The following is a 25,993-nucleotide window of genomic DNA, read 5'->3' on the forward strand; positions in this document are numbered from 1 at the left end:
CAAGGCTAGTATCCTGTTTCCAAGTGGCCAACCCAGGTCACAAGTACCTGGTAAGATCCCAAAGAGTAAAACAGATTTTATGCTGCTTATCCTAGGAATAAGCAGTGGATTTCTGCAAGTCCATCTTAATAGCTGCTTATGGATTGTTCACTGGACCTAAATGTAGGCACAACCATTTAGGCCAGGTCAATGGCAGGTGTAAATGGGCACACCTAAGTGTGGAATGCAACACATGTAGCTTACAATATTCTGTAAGTTGTGCATGTAAATGGAAACCCCACCCATGCTCCACCTACACGAATGCCCCATTGCAGGTAAGCACCTACGAGCGCCCTTGTAATAGTGCATGTAACAAGGGATGCACTTTGGTAACTGTTGCTCTGTCCATCACTGGTAGCCAACACCAGCAAAAGCCTCAGCTGACACAAGCTGAAGTGATCATTGCTGATGTCCAGGTCTGGCTGCGTTCTTATGTATGTTCATATAAGAAGAGGAAGGAGAATCAAGGATGAGAAGGGAAAAGGCGTTACATTACATTCTAACTTGTATCCTGCCAACACGCTTACGAGTTCATTACGGATAACAATATATTTCAGTTACTGGAAACAATCCCAATTAAACAGGATCAGCTATTCAAAAATTAATAGCGGAAGTTTAAATACTTGAAAGTTATTAATACACTGTAAACCCAAATCTTTTCCAGAGAAGAGAAAATGGTAAAACTAGATGGCATAATTTGCAGTTGCAGAGAGGAAAACTCAGGAGCAATGTTAGGAAATTCTTTTTCACGGAGAGGGTGGTAGATGCCTTCCTGAGGAAAGTGGTGGAGAGGAAAACGATGATGGAATTCAAAAAAGCATGGGATAAATATAGAGGATCTCTAATTAGTAAATGAAGGATGTAAATTAAAGAACTAAGGTCCTGGTATATGACAGACTTGCACAGTCTATGTATCATATGTGGTGATTTGGTGTAGAATGGGCTGTGGAGGGCCATCAGTGGGAACCCTACTAACTTGGAACATGAGGATGTTACTGGCCTGACGTTATGGTAGATATCCTGCAAATAGGATGGTTGGATAGGCTGGAGTGAGCTTGGGATGGCAACTTGGAACCTAGGACAACACCAGGTGGACTTTACAGTCTATGACCCAGAAATATCAAAGAACATATGAATTGCCGCTGCTGGGTCAGACCAGTGGTCCATCATGCCCAGCAGTCCGCTCATGTGGTGACCCTTAGGTAAAGGACAAGAGCCCTAACCGAGACTAGCCCTACCTGCGTACGTTCTGGTTCAGCAGGAACTTGTCTAACTTTGCCTTGAATCCCTGGAGGGTGTTTTCCCCTATGACAGACTCCGGAACAGCGTTCCAGTTTTCTACCACTTTCTGGGTGAAGAAAAACTTCCTTATGTTTGTACGGAATCTATCCCCTTTTAATTTTAGAGACAAGTTAATTTAATCATGTATTTTTAATGGGTATAACTAATGGGCAGACTGGGTGGACCATTCAGGTCTTTATCTGCCGTCATTTTACTAATTACTATTTGTGTATACTGCCTTGATGGTTTAATTAAAAGGACAGTATATTAAATAAACTTAAACTTGGATCTTAGTCAGTGGTCTGTACAGAAGTTACATCAGATGAAACTCCTAGAGCTGAGAAATATTTGGAATGCTCTAAATCTAAAGGCTTTCAGAGACCAACTGGCAACCTAAATTATCTTAATACAGACACACGAGGGCGAATCAGAAATTAAACGCAATTGTTAAATTACATGATAACGAAAACAGAGCTAGTGAAATGCAACATATGTACTCGTACATTGCCTGTTGGATAGTTTGTCCATGCACAGTGCAGTTCTTGGCCTTTAGTCGTGCGGTAGCCACGTGTTCAGAAACATGGACGCTCCATTGCAAAATTGTACCATCAAAGAACATGCAGTAGCATGCTTTCTTTGGGCAGAGGGAGCTAAACTTATGAAAATTCACCAGCAAATATTGACTCGTTATGGACATAGCACCATCAATCAATGAGAGGTTTATGAGGGGGTAAGAAGGTTTAAAGCAAGAACAGATATAACTGATGAAGGTTGTTCTGGTCACCCATCAACATCGTGCGTACAAGAGCACATTGACAGGGCGGATGCCTTGATTAGATAAGACCATCAGATAAGTATCAGCTTCATATTTGGATATCAGCTATGGATCTGCAATTCCCATAATGCATGTTGATTTGGGTTACAGGAAAGTCTGCACATGATGGATTCCCAAACAGCTTACTGATCTGCACAAGCAACAGTGTGTGGAGATTGCAATCCAGTTCTTGAGACGGTATGAAGAAGAAAGAGAATGGAGAGAATTATCACCGGCGATGAGACATGAGCGCATCTCTGTGACCAGGAGAGCAAAAGACAAAGCATGACAAAATAAAGGAAGCAATGCTCACCTGGCTTCAGGAGCAGTTGAAACACTACTTCTCTGCAGGAATGCAGAAGCTAGTTGTACAATAAAACAAATGCATCGTCTTGCATGGGGACTATGTAGAAAAGTGATATGTTCAATTGCTCACAGTTACTTCTATTAAAGCTGTTAAATGTATTTTGCCTTTACTTTTTGATTTACCCTCCTATTATGCCAACAAGAAGGGAGGTACCAGTTTGTACTTTCTATGACAGCAAGCAGTCAGAATACGATGATGTGCCATCTTCAATGGAATGGTTCTCAGAGCCACTTATCAGGTGGGGAGGAGCAATTGTCTGACAGTCATTTTGAGTTGGGTCATGCAACCAGACAAGTGGTCTCTGATTATGGGTATAGTGCTGATTATGGTATCATGGTCTCTGATTATGGGTTCAGAAGATCTTCCATGAGTGGCGCACTCCTCGGATTTCTTTCCACTCACTTCAATAACAAGGTTCCCTAGTTCTGTTCAGACGGTGATCCCATAGCAGACTAGACTTGAATGACTTTCTCCTCAGTTAGTGAAGGGCCTTCTGTATGCTTATCCTCCAATATCTTCTAGCAAAAACACTTTTGTCTGGCATTCTTGACAGCTGAGGATCCTGGAAGGCATTTCACTATTTTGAGTTCCTTGTCCTGTGTTCCAAGGTTAATCCCTCTGATGATGGAATCCCTGAGAAGCAATACTTTCCTGGTTTGAGCTTTTTTATATGTGCTTTGGAGGTGCTTTACTTCACAAGTTATCTTCACTGGTTCTAGTTCCTCCTCAGTTCTTTTAATCTTGAGCATCACAATGCTCTAATATAGCAAAGGGATTCTTTAGGGGCAACAATTGTGAAGGTGGCTGTTTCTGTGTCACATGCCACAGTCTATCTGAGCCTATGGTGATACATTAATTCCTAGGTTGTTGTTTTTTTTTAATGTTTAAATGATTTTTATTATTCCAGCAGTAAGAAGCAAATACAAACAGTAGTACCATTCAGGAAATAACATTTTCAACAATATAATCAGTTCCCCTCCCATCCTCCCCTCCCCTCCCCAAGAATCCATGGCCGGTTCAACAGCTGAGAGTGGGAATAAAACCTTAAAGATTCAAAAGTCTACTGCGAGCACGCGGTGTGAGGTCCTGCCAGAAATGCTCCCACACCTGACAAAATTTGCGACCCGGGCCAAGAGTCAAGTCTCCCACCATGCGTCTCTCCAGTGTTGCGTGCACTATCATTAGGGATCTCCATTGTGCATATGACGGGGGATCACGGGAGAGCCAGTTGGTGAGGATGGCTTTTTTCCCCATCAAAAGGGCTCTGGAAATAAATGCTGACATTCCCCTGGGTTTGGGCGAGGCTATATTATAAAATCCAAATAACGCCCTCGGTTGCGGAAGCCATTGCCTTCCCCAAAGCGATGTGGTATATAGGCCAAGATGTCTCCAAAACTGTTGGATTGCGGGGCAGACCCAAAACATGTGACTCAAAGATGCGTGAGCCTGATTACATTTCGGGCAAGAATGCGACACAGTAATCCCCATCCGGGCTGCACGTTCCGGTGGAATGTAAAGTCTAAAAACAATTTTCAATTGCATTTCCCAGTGAGTAATATTGGGTGACACCTTCTGAATGTTCTTCAGGACCCGTTGTAACTGTTGAGCAGTCAACTGGCAATGCAAGTCCTCAGCCCACGCTGTCACTAATATATCCAGATTCGTACTTGGTTGGCAATCCCGGATCCCCACAATATGAAATCGTAGAGGATTCCTCTGTTGGGCTGAAAGGCTGAAGAGTTCCGAAAGCGCCTCCCTGCAGACTTCAGTAAGGGCAGCCACTGGGAGGGACTGAACATAGTGACGGATCTGGTAATAGGCGAAGAGATCATTAGCCTGTAGGTAAAAGTTCGTTGCAGCTCGGCAAATGTGACCAGGCTCCCCTCCTCCGAAAACAGGTGAAAAAGATATTGTAGACCTTGTACTTGCCACCTAAGAAAGGTGGCATTTTGCATGCCCGGCTGGAAAGCTCCATTGCCCAATATAGGCAAATATAAAGACACCCTAGAAGACAATTTGGCTGTTTTACAGACCCATCTCCATGTCCTTCTGGCCGGCGTAAAAATGGGGTAGTGAGACACCAAAGGACGCATCCTCGGATCCGCCACATGTAGAAAATAGCTCACATGGAACGGAGCCAGCAAAGATAACTCCAGTGGTGTAGCAGAAAAATCAGATGTGCCTCTAAACCAATCATTAATATGTCTCATCTGACAAGCCATAGCATACCAACGTACATTTAATAAACCATAGCCCTCCCTAACCCTGGGCAGACACATCCGTAGCAAGGGCATACGTGGTCGCTTACCACCCCATAGAAAACGCTGTAGCTCTTTCGTTAAACGAATGTTATGGGCATGGGACAACAGCAGAGGTAAAACCTGAAAACGATATAACCATTTGGGAAAGAGTACCATATTAAAAAGGGCTACCCGGCCCGCCACCGATAAGAGAAAAGTGAACCAATTCTGTACATGTTGTGAAGTGTCTTGAAGCAATGGGGTGATATTGCTGGTGTACAGGGTCGTAAAGTCTCAGGGGATCTGTACCCCCAAATAGCGAATTGAAGTCTGAGCCCACGTAAATGGGAAGTGACCGCTCCAAGTCTGTTGTAGTGTCAGGGGGCTAGCTAGGGCCATAGATTTCTGGTAGTTCAACGTAAATCCCGAATAAAAGTTGAATTCGTCAAGCGCTTGCAATAAATATCGAACAGAGTGAGTGGGGTCAGTTAGCAAAAATAATAGGTCATCTGCAAAGGCCAACACTTTGAGTGAATGAGTCCCGAAGTCCACACCCACTATGTCGGGGTCCTGAGACACTGTGCGAAGAAAGGGTTCGAGGTGCAATAGAAATAAGAGGGGTGACAGGGGATAGCCCTGTCGAGTTCCCCTCTCAATAGGTATTGGGTCAGTAATAATGTCATTGACAAGTAGTCTTGCTGTTGGAGTGGAATATAAAGTGCGTAATGCCGAGGCGAACCAGCCAGATATCCCCATACAATTTAACACTTCAAAGAGGTACGTCCAATTGACCTGGTCAAACGCCTGTGTCACATCCAAACTGAGTAGAAGCATAGGAGTGTGATGGAATTGCGTGTGTGCTAAGGCTATCAATGCTTTACGTACGTTGTGTACTGCTTGTCTACCCTGTACAAAGCCGACTTGTGTGGATGCAATCACACAAGGGGAGAAGGGTCGCTAATCTATCAGCTAAGATTTTGGACAGAATTTTGATGTCTACATTCAGCAAAGAAATTGGGCGATAGGACTCGGGAGCAGAATTTTCTAGGTTGTTTTATTCTTTGGGAGCAGTGGCGGTAAATTGGTATATATGGGGGGGGGTGATTATAGCTGCTTTAATTGCCTCCAATTCCTGCTTAGGTTTACAGAGCTCCTCTGAAATTAGCAAGTTGAAGACAGATGGGGCAAGCCTTGAGCTTCTAGATACTGTGCCTGGGAACTAAAACATCACAATGATTGCACAGAATGAAATTCATCTTGATTGGTTGGAATTGGGATTGACTGAGACCTTGATTATTGGGCTGTCTATATATAAATTGCAGACATGAGATGGGTGGGAAGGGCAAAAGTGAGTCACCAAGATCCCTATTGGCGGTTCCATAGGAGGGCCTAGCAATTGAGACAATATGATACAAATTCTGCTGGAATCTACTTTTTTTTCCCTTTTTAAAATTTTAAATATTCCCAATAAATCTAGCTAGCAGCATCCGTGCTGTAATCTCCAATTACCGATTAAACCTTAAAGCTGCTTTCTGGTCTGACTATAAAATAAAATAAACTTTGCCTGCAGTATGAAAGACAAAAATAAGTCAGAAGGGTTTATTCCCTCTAATAACAGAGCTAAGCAGAAAAGAAAAGGAAGGAAGGCTGCTTGTTGGAGTTTTTTTTGGGGGGGTATCTGGTGTTGGGGGGGATTTAGGTTAGAAGACAAGAGTTACACCACACTATAGACAAACAGTTCTTAAAGTTAATTATAAGTCTGTGCTCAGGCCTAGAGAACAACAGTCAACAGTTTTGCTAAGTAAATGAGATAGTGATAGCAGGAAAGAGAGGAGAGGGTTACAATACTAGGACAGAGAAGATGCAGAGAAAATTAGAGTTGTGTTCTGCAGGTTAGATACATCAACGACTATCCTAACCCAATGCCAGTGCATTTTTAGCTGAAATAAAAAAAAAAAAGTCTCCCCACCACCCATGATTGCTATCTGCAGTGAATTTCAGCACAGATCCAGTTTTGGTCAGCCTCTGGTTTCCAGTGCCTAGGAGGGGGAGCTGCTCTCTTGACATGAACGCTTTTCTGGGATTAGCAGCACTGATGTCCTAATGCTCTTGATGTTGTTCTTAAATGGAAGCTAAAGCTGATGCTTTCTAGCCTCCCCCCTAGATACACATCATCAGTATCGCTCAGCATTGAAGAGGACGATGTTGAATCCTTGCATGAGCTCTCGGATCAGGATCAAAAGATGCCCTGTGCTGCCAATGCTCAAAATCAGGGCAGGAGTAGGAGACTTCCTCGATGCCTGATGAAGCTCTGAAAGCCATAAGGGCAAATGCCTCCAATCCTGATAGACCAGGCTTGTCTACACCACAAATACTCTCAACTCTTAATGCTTCTTGTTGATACAGGTGAACAGGTGACAAGGATGATGATTGTGGTTGGGTCCCAGACACTTCAAGCACCATGAAAGGGGGTCCCCCCCCCCCAAAAAAAAAGGGCATGGTCCTGTTGCATCTGGAACACTTTTTAAAACCACTGGGCGTTTTCGGGATATGGGAAAATAGTCAAAGTGAGATCAAACATTATGGAGAAAAAAATGGAGGTTTTCACAGCCAGTGTGTGTTCGAGGCCTAAGGGGACTCAAGGAGCTGTGGGAAAAGAAGTAAACTTAATAAAGTGCCAAAAACAGACTGGGAACACTAAGATGAGAAGCATGACAAAGAATAGACCCAAATTGTTGAACAAAGGCAAAGCTGCCTGAAAGAAAAAAATCCAAAATGGCAAAGGCTGAGGAGAGAAACCATAAATGCATCTTCTCTACTCTGAAGTAAAATGAAGAATACCTGGGTCCCACATGAGAATGGCATGCACAGGTATACGGCAGGCAGGAAGGCATGCACATGTGAGGTGGACCCTACCAAAGGCTTCTAGACGAAAGAAATGCTGGGGAGAGTTTCCATATTGGGGCTTCATCAGTAATGACACACACATGTAATATACTGTCCTGCTTGCTGCCTTCTAAGTGCTTCTTTTATTTTTGACCAGTTTCTTCAGCTAAGGCCTCCTCTGCATTATCACGCATCCTCCTGAAGTTAGCTCATTCTAAGCCTTAAATAAGGTTTGATGCTCAATATTAAAATCACACAGTGCAATGATCACTAAACTCTAACTGTTCCCTTTACCATAAGGCCAATGAGTGTTTCCATGGTTCTCCAGGGAGCCTTAGTACCATTCGAAGCTCTCTGAGATGAATATGGCCTGGCAAGCACTGATTTCTTCTACTATGCCCAACTTGTGATTTTTTGACGGAAGGCACTTCCAGAGTGGAACAGGACAGATTCTGCTTTTGGAAGGTATTCCTTATAGGTACAGGGGTGGGATCGATCTCTAGATTGTATAAAGCTTTGCTGTATAATCACCCTTCAGCAATGACCTATAAACATAAGTGAGAAACATTGCTGGATCAGAAATGGGGCCAGATAAATATAAATTTATTAAAAGTTTCTCTTGCAGCAAATTTGATAGAGCAAGGCTATAAGATGTGTTTCAATGGTATTATACCACTGTTAAATTACAGTCATCATTTTCTTCTGGCTCTGAGGATGTGCTTGCAGGAGTGTGGGCATGAGGGGATATTTGTGCATGCTTGGTGGGACTTTAGAAAAATTTAAGGTATTGGATGATGGTGCAACAACTTCTGGAAACTATATTGAAGGTTCCCGTTCCACTGCGGATGGGCACTTTCCTTTTAAATGGCAACACCAGTGGAGTGTTTGCCTTATGATTTTGGTTTTGGGATTGGAGGGGCTGAGTGGTTGAGGTCCTTAGGGGTTTAAGGTAATAATAGATTTGGATTGTATGTTGTAAATATCTTTGGACATGTTGGTTGTATTCTTAGATGGAGTAGGTGGGGAGAGGATAACATTTTACAACAAAAAATTGTTGGTTTCCTGATCATTGTTGTCTATAGAAGTTTCTTTGTTTGATCATCTGCTACTGAGGTACCATAGTGTTGGCTTTTATGTTCCATTGTCACTAATAAACAGATTTCAACATAAAAGCAAGAAGCCAAGAAGAGAATTGGTTGGACCGCTAGGAAAATTGAGGGATAAAAGGGGCTCTCAGGGAAGACAAGGCCATTGCAGAGAGATTAAATGAATTCTTTGCTTCAGTCTTCACTGAGAAAGTTGTTAGGACTAGGTTTATACCTTTGATAATCATCTTTGTTAATCCCTGGAGAATTCCATACGCTAGGTGTTCAGTCCCAACTCGCAGTCTGCATGTTGCAGAAATCCACAACTTTTCTGAGCTTCACCCCCTTAGCTTGAGAGCTAGCAAATAAATTCAGTTAAGTCCCAAAGTCAAGCAACATACCTTAACAAATCCATGACAAGGGGGTACAGGGGAGAATCCCCCAACAACGCCATTAACTTGTTTGCTCTGTAAAATATTAACAAGTGATAAACAGGCACAAAGGCAACTCAGAAAAACATTTGAGGAACAATGCAGAACTAACCTCTAGGAAGAAAAACCTGTGTATTCCAGAGGAGGAACGTAGAGTACTATGACCCCCCTCCCAACATCTAGCGAAACTTGTTTGCAAGGAGCGACTTAGGGCGGCGCTCGGCAACACCTCTTTAGAGGTCATCCAGACGTATACCAACAAGAAGCTAGCCTTTGAAAAGACATCTGTTGAAGGTGATCCTTGAGGGAGCGTCCTCATCCAAAGAGTCTGGCGCTCAGACACTGCACCAGCAGAGAACATACCAAGAACTTGAATGAGATTATAAAGGGTGCCCGGCACCAAAGCCACACCAACCAGCACCAGTGCAGGACAGGGATGCACCTCCACAGAGGACACATTGCGCAGGCTGGAATGACAGGCCATCAAAGAAGTGGCCACCCCACTCAGCTACCTGAGGATGCTGCTAGAAAAGTATGTTTTGTAACATAATATCAACCCTATGATCCTGAGAATCTTTAAACCTCACTCCCCCATCACTAGGGAGAGCTGTGTGCTGGAGAACCTGCACCACGTTGGAATCTACCTCAGACTGCTGAAAATCATGATCCAAATGATAAAGCGTAGATGTAGCTTTAGCAGATCAGAAAGAGCTTTCCGGGATCACATTGGTCTGAAACCAGACCAAGGAGCTGTGGACTGAATGGAAAAAAAGGGCACAGAAGAATGATCCAGGACCGCAGCCAGAGAACTGAAAAGGTGGAAAATCCCAAATGAAGCTCTTTCAGAATAACATCTGTAAAGAGGCGGACAGAAAACTGCTTAAAATGCGCAGAAGGGTCAACACCCTAAATCCAGCCGGGAAGACCAGACTCAGCAAAATTAAATACAGTGTTAGGAGACAGAAGAATCATAAAATCTGCATGGCAACCCCTGCAGTCGAGGTCTAGCAGTGCTCCCAAACAGGAAGCTTTGCCACAGACACAACAGACCGAAAAAGCCCTGGCGTGCCTACCAGCTGCGTCAAACAAGTGGGTCTAAGGATACGCCATTCAGAGGAGCTGAATAAAATCCGGTGAACAACCCACTCTGCAACTATAGCAGGGCTCTGTTGAGGTACATGCATTGTGTCAAAAGAGTCCCCAAACTTGGAACGCAGGCGTTCTGCGCAAGACTTCAGAACAACCTCTGGGCAAGATTTTCTTCAGAAGGCACAGACCCAGGCCAGCTTCCCAGCCCAAGATTACTCCGCACTATGGCACAAGGTACACAATTGCTGATCTGGCACCAATCCGGCGCAATCAATGTCCACATTCAATAGATTAGGGGCTGGAGAGACCATCCCAAATAATTTTGAGTCAAATCTAGGCATTTCTGAGGCAGAAATAAAAGTTAGAAAAGAAGATTGATTTTAAAATCCAAGATGGCTGCAATCATGAATTTGCGCCCAAAACTGTAAAAACAAACAGAAACCGTTAATAAAAATAGTGATTTAGAGTCTGGGGAGGTGGGAGACCCGAACCCTACCCACAGAAACTTTGAAAAATGAATTTTAAATTGTTCCATATGCCACCCCTGAAGTTCCCATAGGAAATAATGGAGGTACTCACAGTTCTGTAGTGCCTTTGCCTGTAAGCATTTTTAAAACCAGCTGAGTGAAGAAAAAGGACATTCTGCCTCAGAAACTGCACCAAATGCACAAAATAGAAGATCTTCGGTCTGCCAGCTGGCCACATACCGACTACAACCTTCGCCCCCACGGATCCTCTGCCATGTGGTCGGGGGCAGGAAAGGCAGCTTGCACCTTGAAACCCGGATAGGTTTCTGTCCAGGCAAACACAGCCTGTGCTAGAAACCTGCGACAGGGCCCCCGTCCAGCAGACTCCCATGGGAAAGGACTCCGGGTACTTCAGCACACAGCAGGCTGGCTCTACAAATCCACCAGAGGTTCTCTGTGAAGCTGCAGTCCAGCATCACAAGACTGCATCCTTTTCTCTGACAGGGGACCACCAGGGAGGGGATCTCAAGGCACTGAAGCCACCAAGAAACAAACTTTAATCGTAAAATAAAAATAAGCAGAGCTACTGCAAAAGACTTCTGCATGGACTGCTTGCAGAAACTGTAACTGGATTTGTTTACTAGCTCTCAAGATAAGGTGGTGGAACATATGCTCAGAAAAGTTGTGGATTTCTGCAACACCCAGACTACAGGTTGGGACTGAACACCTAGCATATGGAATCCGGAAGGGACGCAACAGAAAGGGGAGTTACTAGTGCCAGAAATGGTATTCAATTCTGATGAATCAGAGAAACACATACAAATCTCTAATACTAGATGATGCAAGGGGTCAATTTGACAAATTGAACAGTAGCAAATCGCTTGGACCTGGATGATATACATCCCAGAGTGCTGATAGAATTGAACTCGCAGAACTATTGTTAGCAATTTGTCATTTTTCTTTAAAATCCAGCATAGTACCAAAGACTGGAGGGTGGCCAATGTGACGCCAATTTTTTTTAAAGGGTTCAAGAGGTGAGACAGGAGGTAATGTCATATTATGGATAAAGAACTGGCTGAAAGACAGAGAGTAGATTTAAATGGTCAATATTCTCAAAGGAGAAGGGTAAATAGTAGGGTTCCCCAAAAGTCTGTGCTGCAACCGCTGCTTTTTAACATATTTATCAATGATCTAGAGATGGGAATAACTAGTGAGATAATTAAATTCGCTGATGACAGTTGTTTAAAGTTGTTAAATCACAAGAGGATCATGAAAAATTGCAAGAGAATCTTGTGAGAGTGAAGACTGGCCATCAAAATGGCATATGACATTTAATGTGAACAAGTGCAAAGCAATGCATATGGGAAAGAGGAACTCAAACTATAGCTATGTGATATTGGGTTCTATGTTAGGAGTCACTGCCCAGGAAAAGGACCTAGGTGTCATTGTTGAGGATACATTGAAATCCTCAGTCTTGTGCAGCAGCAGCTTAAAAAAGCAAATAGAAAGTTAGGAATTATCAGGAAAGGAAAACAAAGATGTAATGTCATAATGCTCTTATATCGCTCTATGGTATGGTCACAACTTGAATACTGTGTGCAGGTCTGATCACCATATCTCAAAAAAGATATAGCGGAATTAGAAAAGGGCGATGAAAATGATAAAAGGTTTGGGACCATTTCAGCTTGGAGAAGAGAGGGCTCAGGGGTGATATGATAGAGGTCTATAAAATACTGCATGGAGTGGAAAGGTTAGATGTTATTCGTTTGTTTACGCTTTCCAAAAATACTAGTGCTAGTGGGCATGCAATGAAGCTACTAAGTAGCACATTTAAAACAAACTGGAGAAAATATTTTTTCACACAATGTATAATTAAATTTTGGAATTCGCTGCCAAAGAATGTGGTGAAATCAGTTAGCTTAGCAGAGTTAAAAAAGGCTTGGTTAATTTCCTAAAAGAGAAATCCATAAGCCATTATTGAGTTTGCTTGGGGAAATTCACTGCTTAGTCCTAGGATTAGCATAAAATCTTCATGCTTATCCTGGGCTTGATGGACCTTTATGTCCCAATATGGCAAATCTTATGTTCTTATTACCCACTTTTCTGGACTGGTCTAGTATGAACAATAAGAACTAGAGAAATCTGCAAACACTTCTAAGAAATAAACACAGATGAGATAGGTCTGTTTCACATGAAAGGAAGCTTGAAAACAAGAGGACACTGGATGAAGGCAAGATAGGGGAGACTCAAGAGCAAGTTTCAGGAATATTTTTTCACAAAATGTGTAATGGTCAATGAGTAAAGAGCTTGCCTAGTGGTAAGAACAGACTAGGACTAGAGAAGCTAAATTCAAATCTCACTGACACGCCTTATGTACTTGGGCACCTCATACTTAACCCCCTTATTGCTTCAGATATAAACAGACTATAAATGCTTTGTTAGCAGAGACATATTTATCATTACTGGAAAGGTATCAGCTAAACACAAATAAATAAACAAATAATGAGTGGTCATCTAGATGACAGAGGAGAAATTAGGTCCTTATCTGCTCATTTTCTTTCTTTTAGACTCTCCAAACCAGTACAGTTCACTGATGGGTAATAGCTCACCATGAGCAGCAGGTGGAGACTGAGACAAAACTTTTGCTGTAATACTAATAGCTGTGCTTCCCTCTAGTCTAACCAATCTGCCAAATAGCCAAGCAGAACTAAGAATTGCTAATTATAACAGTAAATAACACTCCTAACAGGAGTAATAACAAATATCGAGCAATACTGTTGGAAATTGCATAGAAGCCCCTTAAGCAAAGCATCCCCACAGCTCGCCAGCTATGCCAAAGCCGCTGTTCTTTTGATTTCCCTGACCCTATAAAAATACTAGAACCCACAGAAAAAGCACACTCTTCACGTGAATCCCTGGAGACTCTGGATAGTCTAAAAAAAAAGAAAATTAGCAGGTATGAACTTAATTTCTCCTTCTTTAGCATCTCTCCAAACCAGTACAGTTCACTGATGGGACGTACCAAAGCAGTTCCCATCATGTGTGTGACCCCTGGAGGGACGTACCAAAGCAGTATCCATCATGTGTGTGACCCCAGAGGGCAGTCACCAGAACACGTTCACCAAACACTGTGTCCCGACATGCCTGGACGTCCACAAGGCAGTGTCGCACAAATGAATACAGAGAAGACCAAACCGCGGCCTTATAGATATCCACTGGAGGCACCAGAGAAGACTCAGCCCAAGAAGCTGCCTGACCGCGAGTGGAATGAACCTTGAGAAAATCCGGAACAGGCTTCTTCTGAAGATAGGCGGAAACGATAGTATCTTTGATCTAACACCACAACAACAAAGGTCCTTAATTTTCGGGGCACTGACTTCAAACGCATGGGAGATTTCGTCCGTCGGGCACTGCAAGACCATGCTGAAACCAATAATGTAGAGGCTATGTGGGCAAACCTGAAATCTACCCTACATGAAGCAACAAATCGCTATATAAAAACAGTAAGCAAACGACGGAGAAATAACAGACCCCAGTGGTTCACTACAGAAATCTCGGGCCTCGTTAAGAAAAAGAAAAAAGCATTTGTTTCCTACAAACAATCAGGAAGAGGAGAGGTAAAAAAAGACTATCTGGCCAGGTCCAGAGCTGTCAAAACGGCAGTCAGAGAGGCCAAGCTTCGAATAGAAGAGAATCTAGCAAAGGACATTAAGAAAGGGGATAAATCCTTCTTCAGGTACATCAGTGATAGGAAAAGAAACACAAGTGGGATAGTACACCTGAGGAAAGCAGACAGGACTTATGCAGAATCAGATTCCGATAAAGCCGAACTACTAAACGAATACTTTTGCTCAGTCTTTACCTGCGAGGCGTCGGGGTCCGGTCCACAGTTGCAAGCAAGGCAAAGATCAGAAGACCCGTTCTGGAATTTCAAGTTTACTCCCAGCAGCGTCTACTGTGAACTATCAAGACTCCAAGTGAACAAAGCCATGGGACCGGACAATCTACACCCCAGAGTGTTTAGAGAGCTCTGTGATGTCCTGGCAGAGCCGTTATCTGTGCTCTTCAATCTTTCCTTGAGAGTGGGAAGAGTCCCCTTGGACTGGAAAACAGCCAATGTAATCCCACTCCACAAAAATGGCTGCAGGACAGAGGCTGAGAATTACAGACCGGTGAGTCTCACATCCATAGTGAGTAAACTCATGGAAACACTAATTAAGCATGAATTAGATATGATCCTGGACGAGAAGAATCTACGGGATCCCCGCCAACATGGATTTACCAAGGGCAGGTCCTGCCAATCCAATCTAATTAGTTTCTTTGACTGGATAAAAAGGAAACTGGATGTGGGTGAGTCCCTAGACGTCGTGTACTTGGACTTTAGTAAAGCTTTTGATAGCGTCCCACACCGCAGACTATTGAGCAAGATGAAATCAATGGGACTGGGAGAAACATTAACTGCATGGGTCAGTGATTGGCTAAACGGTAGACTTCAGAGAGTGGTGGTGAACGGTGCCCCTTCAAAAACGTCAGAGGTGATCAGTGGAGTGCTGCAGGGCTCGGTCTTGGGCCCGATCCTCTTCAACATATTTGTGGGAGATCTGACTCAGGAGCTTCAGGGTAAAATCACATTATTCGCCGATGACGCCAAACTATGCAACATAGTAAGTGAGAACACTTTACCAGACAGTATGATGCAGGACCTACTTCTATTGGAACACTGGTCCTCGACTTGGCAGCTAAACTTCAATGCTAGAAAATGTAAGGTCATGCACCTTGGCAGCAGGAATCCATGCAAAACTTACACACTTAATGGTGAGACCTTAGTTAGGACCAAGGCGGAACGTGATTTGGGGGTGATCATTAGCGAAAACATGAAGACTGCCAATCAAGTGGAGAAGGCTTCATCAAAGGCAAGACAAATGATGGGTTGTATCCATAGAAGTTTTATCAGCCGGAAGCCCGAAGTTATAATGCCGTTGTACAGATCCATGGTGAGGCCTCATCTGGAATATTGTGTACAATTCTGGAGGCCACATTACCAAAAAGATGTGCTGAGAGTTGAGTCGGTTCAGCGAATGGCCACCAGAATGGTCTCGGGACTCAAAGACCTCCCGTATGAAGAAAGGCTGAATAAATTGCAGCTATACTCACTCGAGGAACGTAGAGAGAGAGGAGACATGATAGAGACGTTTAAATATATCACGGGCCGTATTGAGGTGGAGGATGATATCTTCTTTCTTAGAGGTCCCTCGGCCTCAAGAGGGCATCCGCTGAAAATCAGGGGTGGGAAATTTCATGGCAACACCAGGAAGTTCTTCTTCACCGAAAGGGTGGTCGATCGTTGGAATGAACTTCCACTTCAGGTGATTGAGGCCAGCAGCGTGCCAGATTTTTAAAGGAAATGTGGTATCTCTAGGGGAGAAAAAAATGGAAATGGGATATACATGTGGTATCTCTAGGGGGGTAAAATCAAGGGGGTGGGGTCGTTAGAGTGGGCAGACTTGATGGGCTATGGCCCTTTTCTGCCGTCATCTTCTATGTTCCTATGTTTCTATATTTAGAAGCACTGTCCCTCTTATGAGGACCCGCTAAGAGGACAAAAAGATGATCCAACTTCTGGAACTCCTGGGTCTGCTGAACATAAGAGCAAAGGACCCGACAAACATCTAACTAGCACAACTGCCTCTGTTCTGAAGAGCCCTCCTGGCTACCCAAGACCGGGAGGACCACAGACTAGCATGAAAAGGCGAGACTACCTTCGGTAGAAAGGAAGAAACAGGCCGTAGCACTACCCGCTCCCTAGAAAACACCAGGAAGGGAGGCCTACAAGAGAATGCCTGCAGCTCAGAAATGCATGTCACAGAAGTAATGGCCACCAGGAAAACCGCCTTGAGAGTAAGGAACGAGCAGAAACCCAGGGGCTCAAAGGGAGGCCGCACTAGTACAGACAGGACCAGATTAAGATCCCAAGCTGGAACCGAAGGCTGCAGCTATTTAGCTGCCCTCAAAAAGCGAACCATGTCCGGAAAAGAAATTAACGCTTACCCTGCAGCAAACCGCAAAATGCAAACAAAGCTGCAAGCTGAGCTTGGAAAGAAGGCCAGGCCCCTATCCAGGCTATTTTGCAAGTACTCCAAGATGTGAGACAAAGAAGCGCAAAAGAAAACCACTCCAAGTGTAGCACATCACTCTTCAAAACTATGCCAGAACCACAAATAAGCCCGAGAAACAGAAAGCCTCCGGGACCCCAAGAGAGTGGAGATCACTATCTGAATAACCTTTCTTATCTAGGCATTCCCTCTCAAGAGCCAAGCCGTAAGAAAAAAAGGGACCTGGATCAAACATTGGAATGGGGCCCTGAGTCAGAAGGTCAGGCAAGAGGGGCAGCGGAAGAGGATCTACCATGAGAAGACGAACAAGATCCGCGTACCATGGGCATCTGGGCCAGTCCAGAGCTACCAGGATCACACGGTCAGGGTGCCAAGCAATGCGAAAGACTCTACCCACCATCAGCCACTGAGAAAACACATACAGGAGGCCCGTCAGCCAAGGCTGTACCAGAGCATCCAGCCCCTCGGCCTGAACATCCCTGTGCCGATTGAAAAATCGTGGCGCTTTGGCGTTGACATTCATGGCCATCAGGTCCATGACCGGTGGCCCCCAAGACTGCACAATCAACTCTAAGGCTGCGGGACCGAGACACCACTCTCCAGGATCTAGCATGTACCGACTGAGGAAGTCCGCCTGGACAGTCTCCATTCCTGCTATATGGGAAACCGAGATGTTCTGAAGATGAGTCTCTGCCCTCACCATGAGCATAGCAGCCTCTTGCACCACCAGATGACTCCTGGTTCCCATCTGACGATTGTCATAAGTCATCGCCATGGCACTGTCCGAGAGAACCCGAATAGACTTGCCTGTCAACAATGCCTGGAATGCTAGAAACGCCAGCCAGATGGATCTAGTCTCTAGAACACAGGTGTCAAAGTCGGTCCTCGAGGGCCAGAATCCAGTCGGGTTTTCAGGATTTCCCCAATGAATCTGCATGAGATCTATTTGCATGCACTGCTTTCAATGCATATTCATTGGGGAAATCCAGAAAACCCGACTGGATTCCGGCCCTCGAGGAGGGACTTTGACACCCCTGCTCTAGAACATTGATCGATCAAGACTCTGCCTCTGGAGACCAGATGCCCTGAACTGATCAACTGAGACACTGAGCTCCCCAACTGAGGAGACTGGCATCCATGAGAAGCACTGTCCACTAGGGCTTTTCCAGACTCACTCCCAGCACCAGATTGGAAGACTGTAGCCATCAACAGAGACTGCAATGAACTAACCCCCGAAGAGGAACGGAAGAGTCAAAATCGTGCACTTGGGGCAACCGCCTCTGAAGCAGAGCATGTTGAAGTGGGCACATGTGAGCCTGGGCTCACCGAACCATGTCCAGGGAAGCCACCATCGACCTCAAGACCTGGAGAAAAACCTGCACTTGAGGACACCGGGAAGCCATCAGAAGACGAATCTACGACTGCAACTTGACCACTCGGGCTTCTGGCAGGAAGATCTTCCCCAAGCTGGTGTCAAAAGAACCCCAAGGTACTCCAGGCGCTGAAATGAGCCAACCGGCTCTTGGACTTGTTGACTACCCATCCCAGCAACTGCAGGAACTCCACAACCCTAGCCGTAACTCTGGAATTCTCCTGAAAAGGTTTTGCTCGGATCAACCAGTTGTCCAGATAGGGGTGAACCAGTATGCCCTCCTTGCGCAAGGCCGCTGCCATGACCACCATAATCTTGATGAACGTCTGCAGAGCCGTGGCCAGACCAAAAGGAAGCGCACAAAACTGATAGTATCATCCCAAGATCGCAAAGCGAAAGAACTGCTGATGGGAGGCGCAAATCGGAGTATGCAAGTAGGCCTCTGTCAAATCGACAGAGGTCAGAAATTCACCCGGTTGAACCGCCAAAATGACAGATCTCAAAGTCTCCTTGCGAAAAGACGGAACTCACAAAGCCCTGTTGATCCCCTTCAGATCCAAGATGGGCCAAAAAGTCCCCTCTTTCTTGGGCACCACAAAGTGAATTTAATACCGGCTGGTGCCACACTTCTGTGGAGGCATGGACACTACCACTCTGAGATCTAGCAATCTTTGACGCATCTGGCAAAAGGCCCGCTTCTTCCATGCTGCCTGACAAGAAGCAAGAAAGTGATCTGGCAAGGAGCGGGAAAACTCCAGAGTATAACCATCCCGAATCACCTGCAGGACCCACTGATACGATGTGATCTCGGCCCACCCCTGATAAAAGTCTCGCAGCCGAGCACCCACCGGAACCAAGGGAGACGCTGGCAAGGAATCATTGGGAGGGATGGGCAGCGGGGGAACCGGCGGAGGAATCACATCCCTAAGGAGACCCAGAGGCAGGTAAAGAAGCAAAGCAGCCCCTCAACCAGGGCAATATCTGTGGAAATCACGCAAACGCCCCCTAGAAATGCCACCCTGCGCAGGTGGGTAGGCATGGTCTTCAGGAAGAAAGGGCATCTTAGAGTCTGTTAAGGTCTGAACCAACTTGTCCAAATCCTCACCAAAACAAAAACGACCCCAAAAGGGAAATTTCGTCAGCTTAGCCTTAGATGCCGCATCCGCTGACCAAGTCTGGAGCCACAAGGTATGACAAGCGGCCACCCCGAGAGCCATGGACTTGGCCGACTCCTGCAACTGGTCATACGTGGCATCAGAGACATAAGAAGCACCCATCTCAAATTTGGCTACTTCCTGTTCCACCATGGACCAGTCATCAGAATCACGGTAAAGGACACGCTCAGCCCACCGAAAACAAACCCAAGCTACCAGACCGCCACACATCCCTGTCTGGACCGCAAGGGCAGTTACATCAAAATTCTGCTTAAGGAGGGACTCTCCTCAGAGTCTCTCAAGGTTGAGTTGCCCTCAACAGGCACCACTTTGCGATGGCTGAGACTACCACGTCTACCACCGGCGACTTCAAGGTATCCCTATCTCACTCTGGGATGGGATACAGTCGAGCCATAGAGCACACAAAATGAAAGTATGCCTTTGGCACGTTCCACCGCGCAAGCACAATATCCCGAAAAGAGCAGGATGTTGAGTGGATCCTCAAAAGCAGAGGGACCACACACACAGGGGCTCCTTCGCATCTTCTTCGAAATGCAACACCAAGACCTGAAGATTCCATACCACCACCTCAACCTACATAAGTTCCAAGCTACACCTGTACACCCCTACCCACTCCCTTCGCTCTAGAGCCGAGAGATGACTGTGCATCCCCCCAGGAAAGTCTCTCCTGATGGAAACCGCCTGCAAACACTCCTACAGCCACTTTATCCCACAGCTCTGGAACCAACTCCCTCTACAAATAAGATCACAGAACTCAATGACCTTCTGAAGAGCTATGAAGACCTCTCTCTTCAACTAAAGGTCCAGATGCAAACAATCCCCTCAACTCTCTCCCATCAACAACCACTAATTGGTGACCCTCTGGTCCATAGTAACATAGTAACATAGTAACATAGTAGATGACGGCAGATAAAGACCCGAATGGTCCATCCAGTCTGCCCAACCTGATTCAATTTAAATTTTTTTTTTTCTTCTTAGCTATTTCTGGGCGAGAATCCAAAGCTTTTCCCGGTACTGTGCTTGGGTTCCAACTGCCGAAATCTCTGTTAAGACTTACTCCAGCCCATCTACACCCTCCCAGCCATTGAAGCCCTCCCCTGCCCATCCTCCTCCAAACGGCCTGTACTATCTCCCCAGGAATTTCCTATGAATGGCCCCATCCAAGCTGTCCTTAAGTTACTCTACTGTCCAGTCTTGTCATTATGCTATTGCATTGTAGTACACTGTATTATATTGCATTGCCAAACATACTGTCCAATGTAACATACTGTGAATGTTGGCTTGTAACCCGTTCTGAGCTCCCGGGAGGACGGGATAGAAATCAAAATAAAGAAATAAAGAAAAATAAAGAATATGCTCCTAGAGCTCTTCCCGCTGAAAGATGCGCACCACCAGCCAGCTGATGGAACCGAAAAACTGTTGCCAGCGGCATCCGTCCCCCCCGAGAGGATCCTGGAGGTCTTCAAAGTGTCCAGGTCCTCATCAAGAGAAAACTGCTCCCCATAGAAAAAAAATTGTCTTCCCAAGAAACCCTTGGCTGCTTGGATGAGAGAGGAGGAAATGGGGACGAAACTGGCCCTGAGGGGGACCAAACTGGAGTGGACCCAGAGGGAAACTGACCCCCCTTCTGAGACACCCGGGGTGGAAGATGGACCCCGGCCACCTGAAGATAAGCCTTACACAAGGCGAAAACAAAATCAGGGGGAAAACCCCCTGGCGGCCCAATGGAACTCACTGCCAAAGCAGAAGACCCATCAGAAACCTACCCTTGTCTCTCCAATACAGGAGGAAGGTCACCTGAGGCTGCAGACAAAATGGAGGCGCTTCCCACCAAAACCAGAGCAAAGCCTGCCAAAAAAACATGCCCTCGAGGCCTGTAGCGGCTGAGAAGCCTGAACCATCCCAGCTGCTAAAGCAGGCAAACTGGCAGCAACGGTTGGTATGGGAGTCCCCAGGAGCATTGGTAGTAAGGGAAAACTTATTTCCCTGACTGTCGGCAGCTGGGAAAATCCCTGTGTGGGCGACAAGGGAATCTCAGGTTTCCCCGCTGTGAGCTGCTGGCGTGCGAGGCACTTGCGAAGAGGTTCCATGGACGCCGGCGCTTGAAGCCAATGAAGACTCCCCTTCACGGCAGCTGACACACTGCAAGCACAGGTCACATCGACCTTGCATCTGAAGCACAATGAGCACTTTTTCCCTTTAAAAGTGCTCATTGCGCAATACGTGACATAGCTAAGAGGGAAAAAAAACAAGTGCCAGTTAGCAATAAAAAGAAATAACAATGAACTGAAGGCTACCTTTAGCCCGGCACTGCCTCAGGATTTTTTTTTTCTGCCAGAACAGACTCCACTGGCTCGCTAAGCCATATGCCTTGCCGGTATCGGTGGCAAGGCTTACAGATGAGGCACCTCTAGAAAAATTTTGGGGGAGGTAGAGGAAATGGGAGGAGGGACTCAACTTATGACCTGTCGAGTGTGACAGTCCCCGAGGTCGGATGGATCCCCAAAAGGGTCTCCCCAAGCTTAATCCGGCACCAAACGGGGGACAAGAAGGCCACTAAACTTCCAATAGGCCTACACTAAAAAAAAAAAAAAAAAAAAGAATAGACTGGCACAGCTTACCACACCTGCTGAGACCAGACTGGTTAGACTAGAGTAGTGGTCTGAAACTCAAACCCTTACAGGGCCACATTTTGGATTTGTAGATACTCAGAAAAAAATACTTAATGTCTTATTAAAGAAATTGCATGAGGTAAAAAACTCTTTATAGTTTATAAATCTTTCCTTTTGGCTAAGTCTTAATAATAATATTGTAATTTATAGCTAAAGAAACATATGAATAAGAAACTGTTTTATTTTACTTTTGCGATTATGATAAACATACGAGGGTCTCAAAATAGTACCTGGCGGGCCACAAGTTTGAGACCACTGGACTAGAGGGAAGCACAGCTATTAGTATTAAAGCTAAAGTTTTGTCTCAGTCTCCACCTACTGGCCATGGTGAGCTATTACCCATCAGTGAACTATACCAGTCTGGAGAGATGCTAAAGAATAAAACTTTTTAAAGCATAGGACAAGTACAGGGAATCTGAGTAAGGGGAAAAAATATGAAAATGCTAAAGACCCACTAGGTCTTCCTCAAGCAGAATAGGAGTAGGAAATTAGCATGTGGATGAAATTTACAATTTTCTTCTGCCAATATATTTAGGTTTAAGAGAGGAGTGGAGTAGCCGCCTAATATTAGAGCAGCAGGCTGAAAACCTGGGGGGGGGGCATTTCAAATCCCACTGCGGAAACTTGTGTTCTTGGGAGAGTTATTTAAACCTCCATTACCTCAGGTACAAGCTTAGATTGTGAGCCTTCCAGGGCCAGAAAAAATACTTACTCTACCTGAACACATACCGCTTTAATAATTTTAGGGCTTGTAGGTGGTAATAATAATATAGAAAATGTACCCATGAGCCCCAACAATGGCTTATATTAGAAGAAAACTGTCCCTTTTCTGAGGCTAGAATCAGAGGGTGCTGAATTAGTAGACCTCTCACTTTCTCGTGCCCCTATTATCTTACCGTCCACTTCTGTTCAAGGCTGTACGATATCCTGCTTAGACATGGAAACAGAAAAACTTTAATCTCAAAGCACTAACAACAACAACAAAAGCAACAGAAGTTACCTTCTGGGGGCTCAGACATGGGAGGGGTCAGACAATACATGTGATATCCTCGATCACAGTCATCACAGAACAGCAACTGATCCTACACACAGAGAGAGAGAAAAGGACACAAGCTTCAGTTAGACAGTACTGCTCAGGGAGAAAGCACCAGAGCTCTCCCATTGCTCCATCTCCTGAGAAAAGACTTAGGAAAATTTCAAGCAAATATAAAGGAATTTCTCCCCCTCCCCAAACATGCACATCTAAAATATCTCAGATCTTTCAGGGCTAGGTTCTGGGGCAATGGGGGATTAAGTGACTTGCCCAGGGTCACAAGGAGCAGTGCAGGATTTTAACCCGCAACTTCAGAGTCCTGAGACTATAGCTCTAACCGCTGCACTACACACTCCTCATGGATCACAGGGACTCAAAGAATGCAAAGTAACTGCTGAGCTCTGTGGTCCTCTCACCCTATTAATATGTACTTCCACTTTGAGATAGAAAGTGCACCAGTACAGGAAAACAGGAGTCATGGCAATCAGTAGAACTGCACATGCTCAGAAGCCTTGCAGCCTGTACTATTTGGTTAGAAGACTTTAAAAAAAGGCAGCAAGGAGGGCTCTCCTTTCCTGTAAGACACCACACAGAGAAGCCAGCTCTCTCTCTCACACCTGCTGGCCCTATCCAGAGCTGGTGTTTGGGGATCATGGTAATCCAGTGTAAGCTCCCAGGATGGGTGGTGGAGTGGCTTCCACAGTAGTGGAGGGCTATAAAGCACAAAGTAGGAGCAGGTGGGAGAGTGAGTGTGGAACAGTTTTGTATTCTTCATGTTCTGCATCAGGAACAGTTAACTAGCAGCTCTCAAGTAGCCTCTACTTGCAACATGCATACTCTTCCTTTTGACTATGAATACTACAGATTGCTTACAGTTCTTGAGGAAATACGCTTCCACTAATACTGCATTGCACCTTCTTGTTTGCTCTTGGTGCTGTATTCTTCCTCCCTGAACATCTATCTTTGAAAGGTGGCGAGTGGCAATAATATATTACTTATTTGCGGTAAAATCCGACAGACCACTGTCGCGGCTGCTATTGTAACGATTTCAAAAGGGAGGGTTATTCTTAAAAAGCGCACATGCAAATGAGGTTCACGAAGGGTCACTAAATTTGCATGTGCTGATCGCTGGTGATAGTGATGAGCACATGTGCAGAATATACCCACAAATTTTTATTTATTTTTTTTTTTTTTAAAAGACCCCCAAATCGAAGATCGGCAGGAGGGATGCCCACTTCCTCCTGTCGTCGTCACCAAGCAACCCACCCAACACATACACACACACCCTGGCAGCAGGACGGATGCCCACTCTCTCCTGCCGTTGCTGTTAAGCAACCCCTCCCCCGACAGCCCCATAGGAGGGGCTTTAAGCAACCTGGGACAATCAGAGCCTTAGGCTCCTCCCCGGCACATCCCAAGATGCACTGGGAAGGGGAAGGCCTGTCATTTTAAATAGGCAGGCCTGCTGGCCGGAGGGATGAGGCACCCTTCCAGCTGGCCATCGTGAACAAGGTAGAGAGGCTGTCAATGGCATGAAGGCGGCGGGAGGGAGTGAGCATTCCTCCCATTGCCTGGGGGGTTGCTTGACGGCAACGGCGGGAGGGAGCGGGCGTCCCTCCCGCTGCCAGGAGAGGTGTTGGGTGGGAGGTTTGATTGACAGCATCGTCAGGAGGGTGTGGGCATCCCCTGTTGCTAGGTGGGGGAGAGGTGTTGGGAGGGTCGCTTGATAGCGGTGGCAGGAGGGAGTGGGCATCTTTCCTGCTGGGGGTTGTCAGCGAGACGGAGGCAAAATTTTCTGGCAGGTCTGAGCTGTCAAGCCTTATTTTCCTGTCAATGCCTGAGCCAATCAGTGCTCAGGCACTGACCAGAAAAGCACAGTTACTTACTGTAACAGGTGTTATCCAGGGACAGCAGGCAGATATTCTCACTGATGGGTGACGTCACCGACGGAGCCCTGGTACGGACACTTCAAGAACTTGGAAAGTTCTCAATAGCCACACTGCGCATGCGCGAGTGCCTTCCTGCCCGACGTAGGCGCGCAGTCCCTCAGTTAAGATAAGCCAGCTAAGAAGGCAACCCGGGGAGGTGGGTGGGTTGTGAAACTATCTGCCTGCTGTCCCTGGATAACACCTGTTATGGTAAGTAACTGTGCTTTATCCCAGGACAAGCAGGCAGCATATTCTCACTGACGGCTGACCTCCAAGCTAACAGAAATGGGATGGAGGGAGTGTTGGCCAAAGAAAATATAATTTGAAATACAAAATGGCTGAAGTGCCCATCCCGTCTGGAGAAAAAATCCAGACAGTAGTGAGAAATGAAGGAAGGAACTGAGGACCAAGTGGCAGCTGTACAGAGTTCCCCAAAGATGTAGTTTAAAAGAAAAAACAACCGAAGCTGCCAGAACTCAAATTCAGGGACTCAGACATGATATTCCCGTGCCAGGCCCATCTGAGTAAAGCAGAACGAGAGGCAGGTAACCAGCCAGGTGAAAAACTTTCTCATGAATACAGGATACTCAAACTGGGTTGAATCAAAAGAAAAGTTTGGGAGAAAATCGCTGCGTGGTGCAGGAAACACCACAGACAGAAGGACTGACTGAGTGAGATGAAAATTGTAGAAGAGACTGTGGACATGAACACAGAATCACCTTGGTATGATGAAAGACTGGTAAGGATGAATCTGCTAGCATAGTGGGAAACTCGCTGATCCTCCTGACAGAGGTGAGAGACATAAGGAAAAACAATTTTCCAGGTAAGAAACTCAAGTGGAGCAGACGCCATTGTTACAAATGGTAGCATCAACAAGCAGGAAAGAACTATAGGAAGAATCTAGATGACAGAAGGAGACTGTAGAGAGGGGTTCACAGGGAAAAAGAAATTCCATCAATAAACCTGGAAACCCAGAAGAAAAAGCTATAGCTCAAATGACA

At 45.5% G+C, this 25,993-nt stretch overlaps 1 protein-coding gene across 4 annotated transcripts in view; it reads right to left on the reverse strand.

Moving 5' to 3' along the window:
• The window catches only part of DPF2 (double PHD fingers 2), a 123,307-nt gene that overhangs the window by 3,176 nt on the left and 94,138 nt on the right, over nt 1–25,993 (reverse strand). For all 4 annotated transcript variants that reach the window (XM_033956107.1, XM_033956106.1, XM_033956104.1 and 1 more), the window contains one exon: nt 23,032–23,113. In XM_033956107.1, coding sequence (XP_033811998.1) covers nt 23,032–23,113 — 82 coding nt within the window. The remainder of the gene's footprint in view (nt 1–23,031; nt 23,114–25,993) is intronic.

This window comes from Geotrypetes seraphini, chromosome 8 (assembly GCF_902459505.1).
Source record: "Geotrypetes seraphini chromosome 8, aGeoSer1.1, whole genome shotgun sequence".
NCBI classification, from domain to species: domain Eukaryota; kingdom Metazoa; phylum Chordata; class Amphibia; order Gymnophiona; family Dermophiidae; genus Geotrypetes; species Geotrypetes seraphini.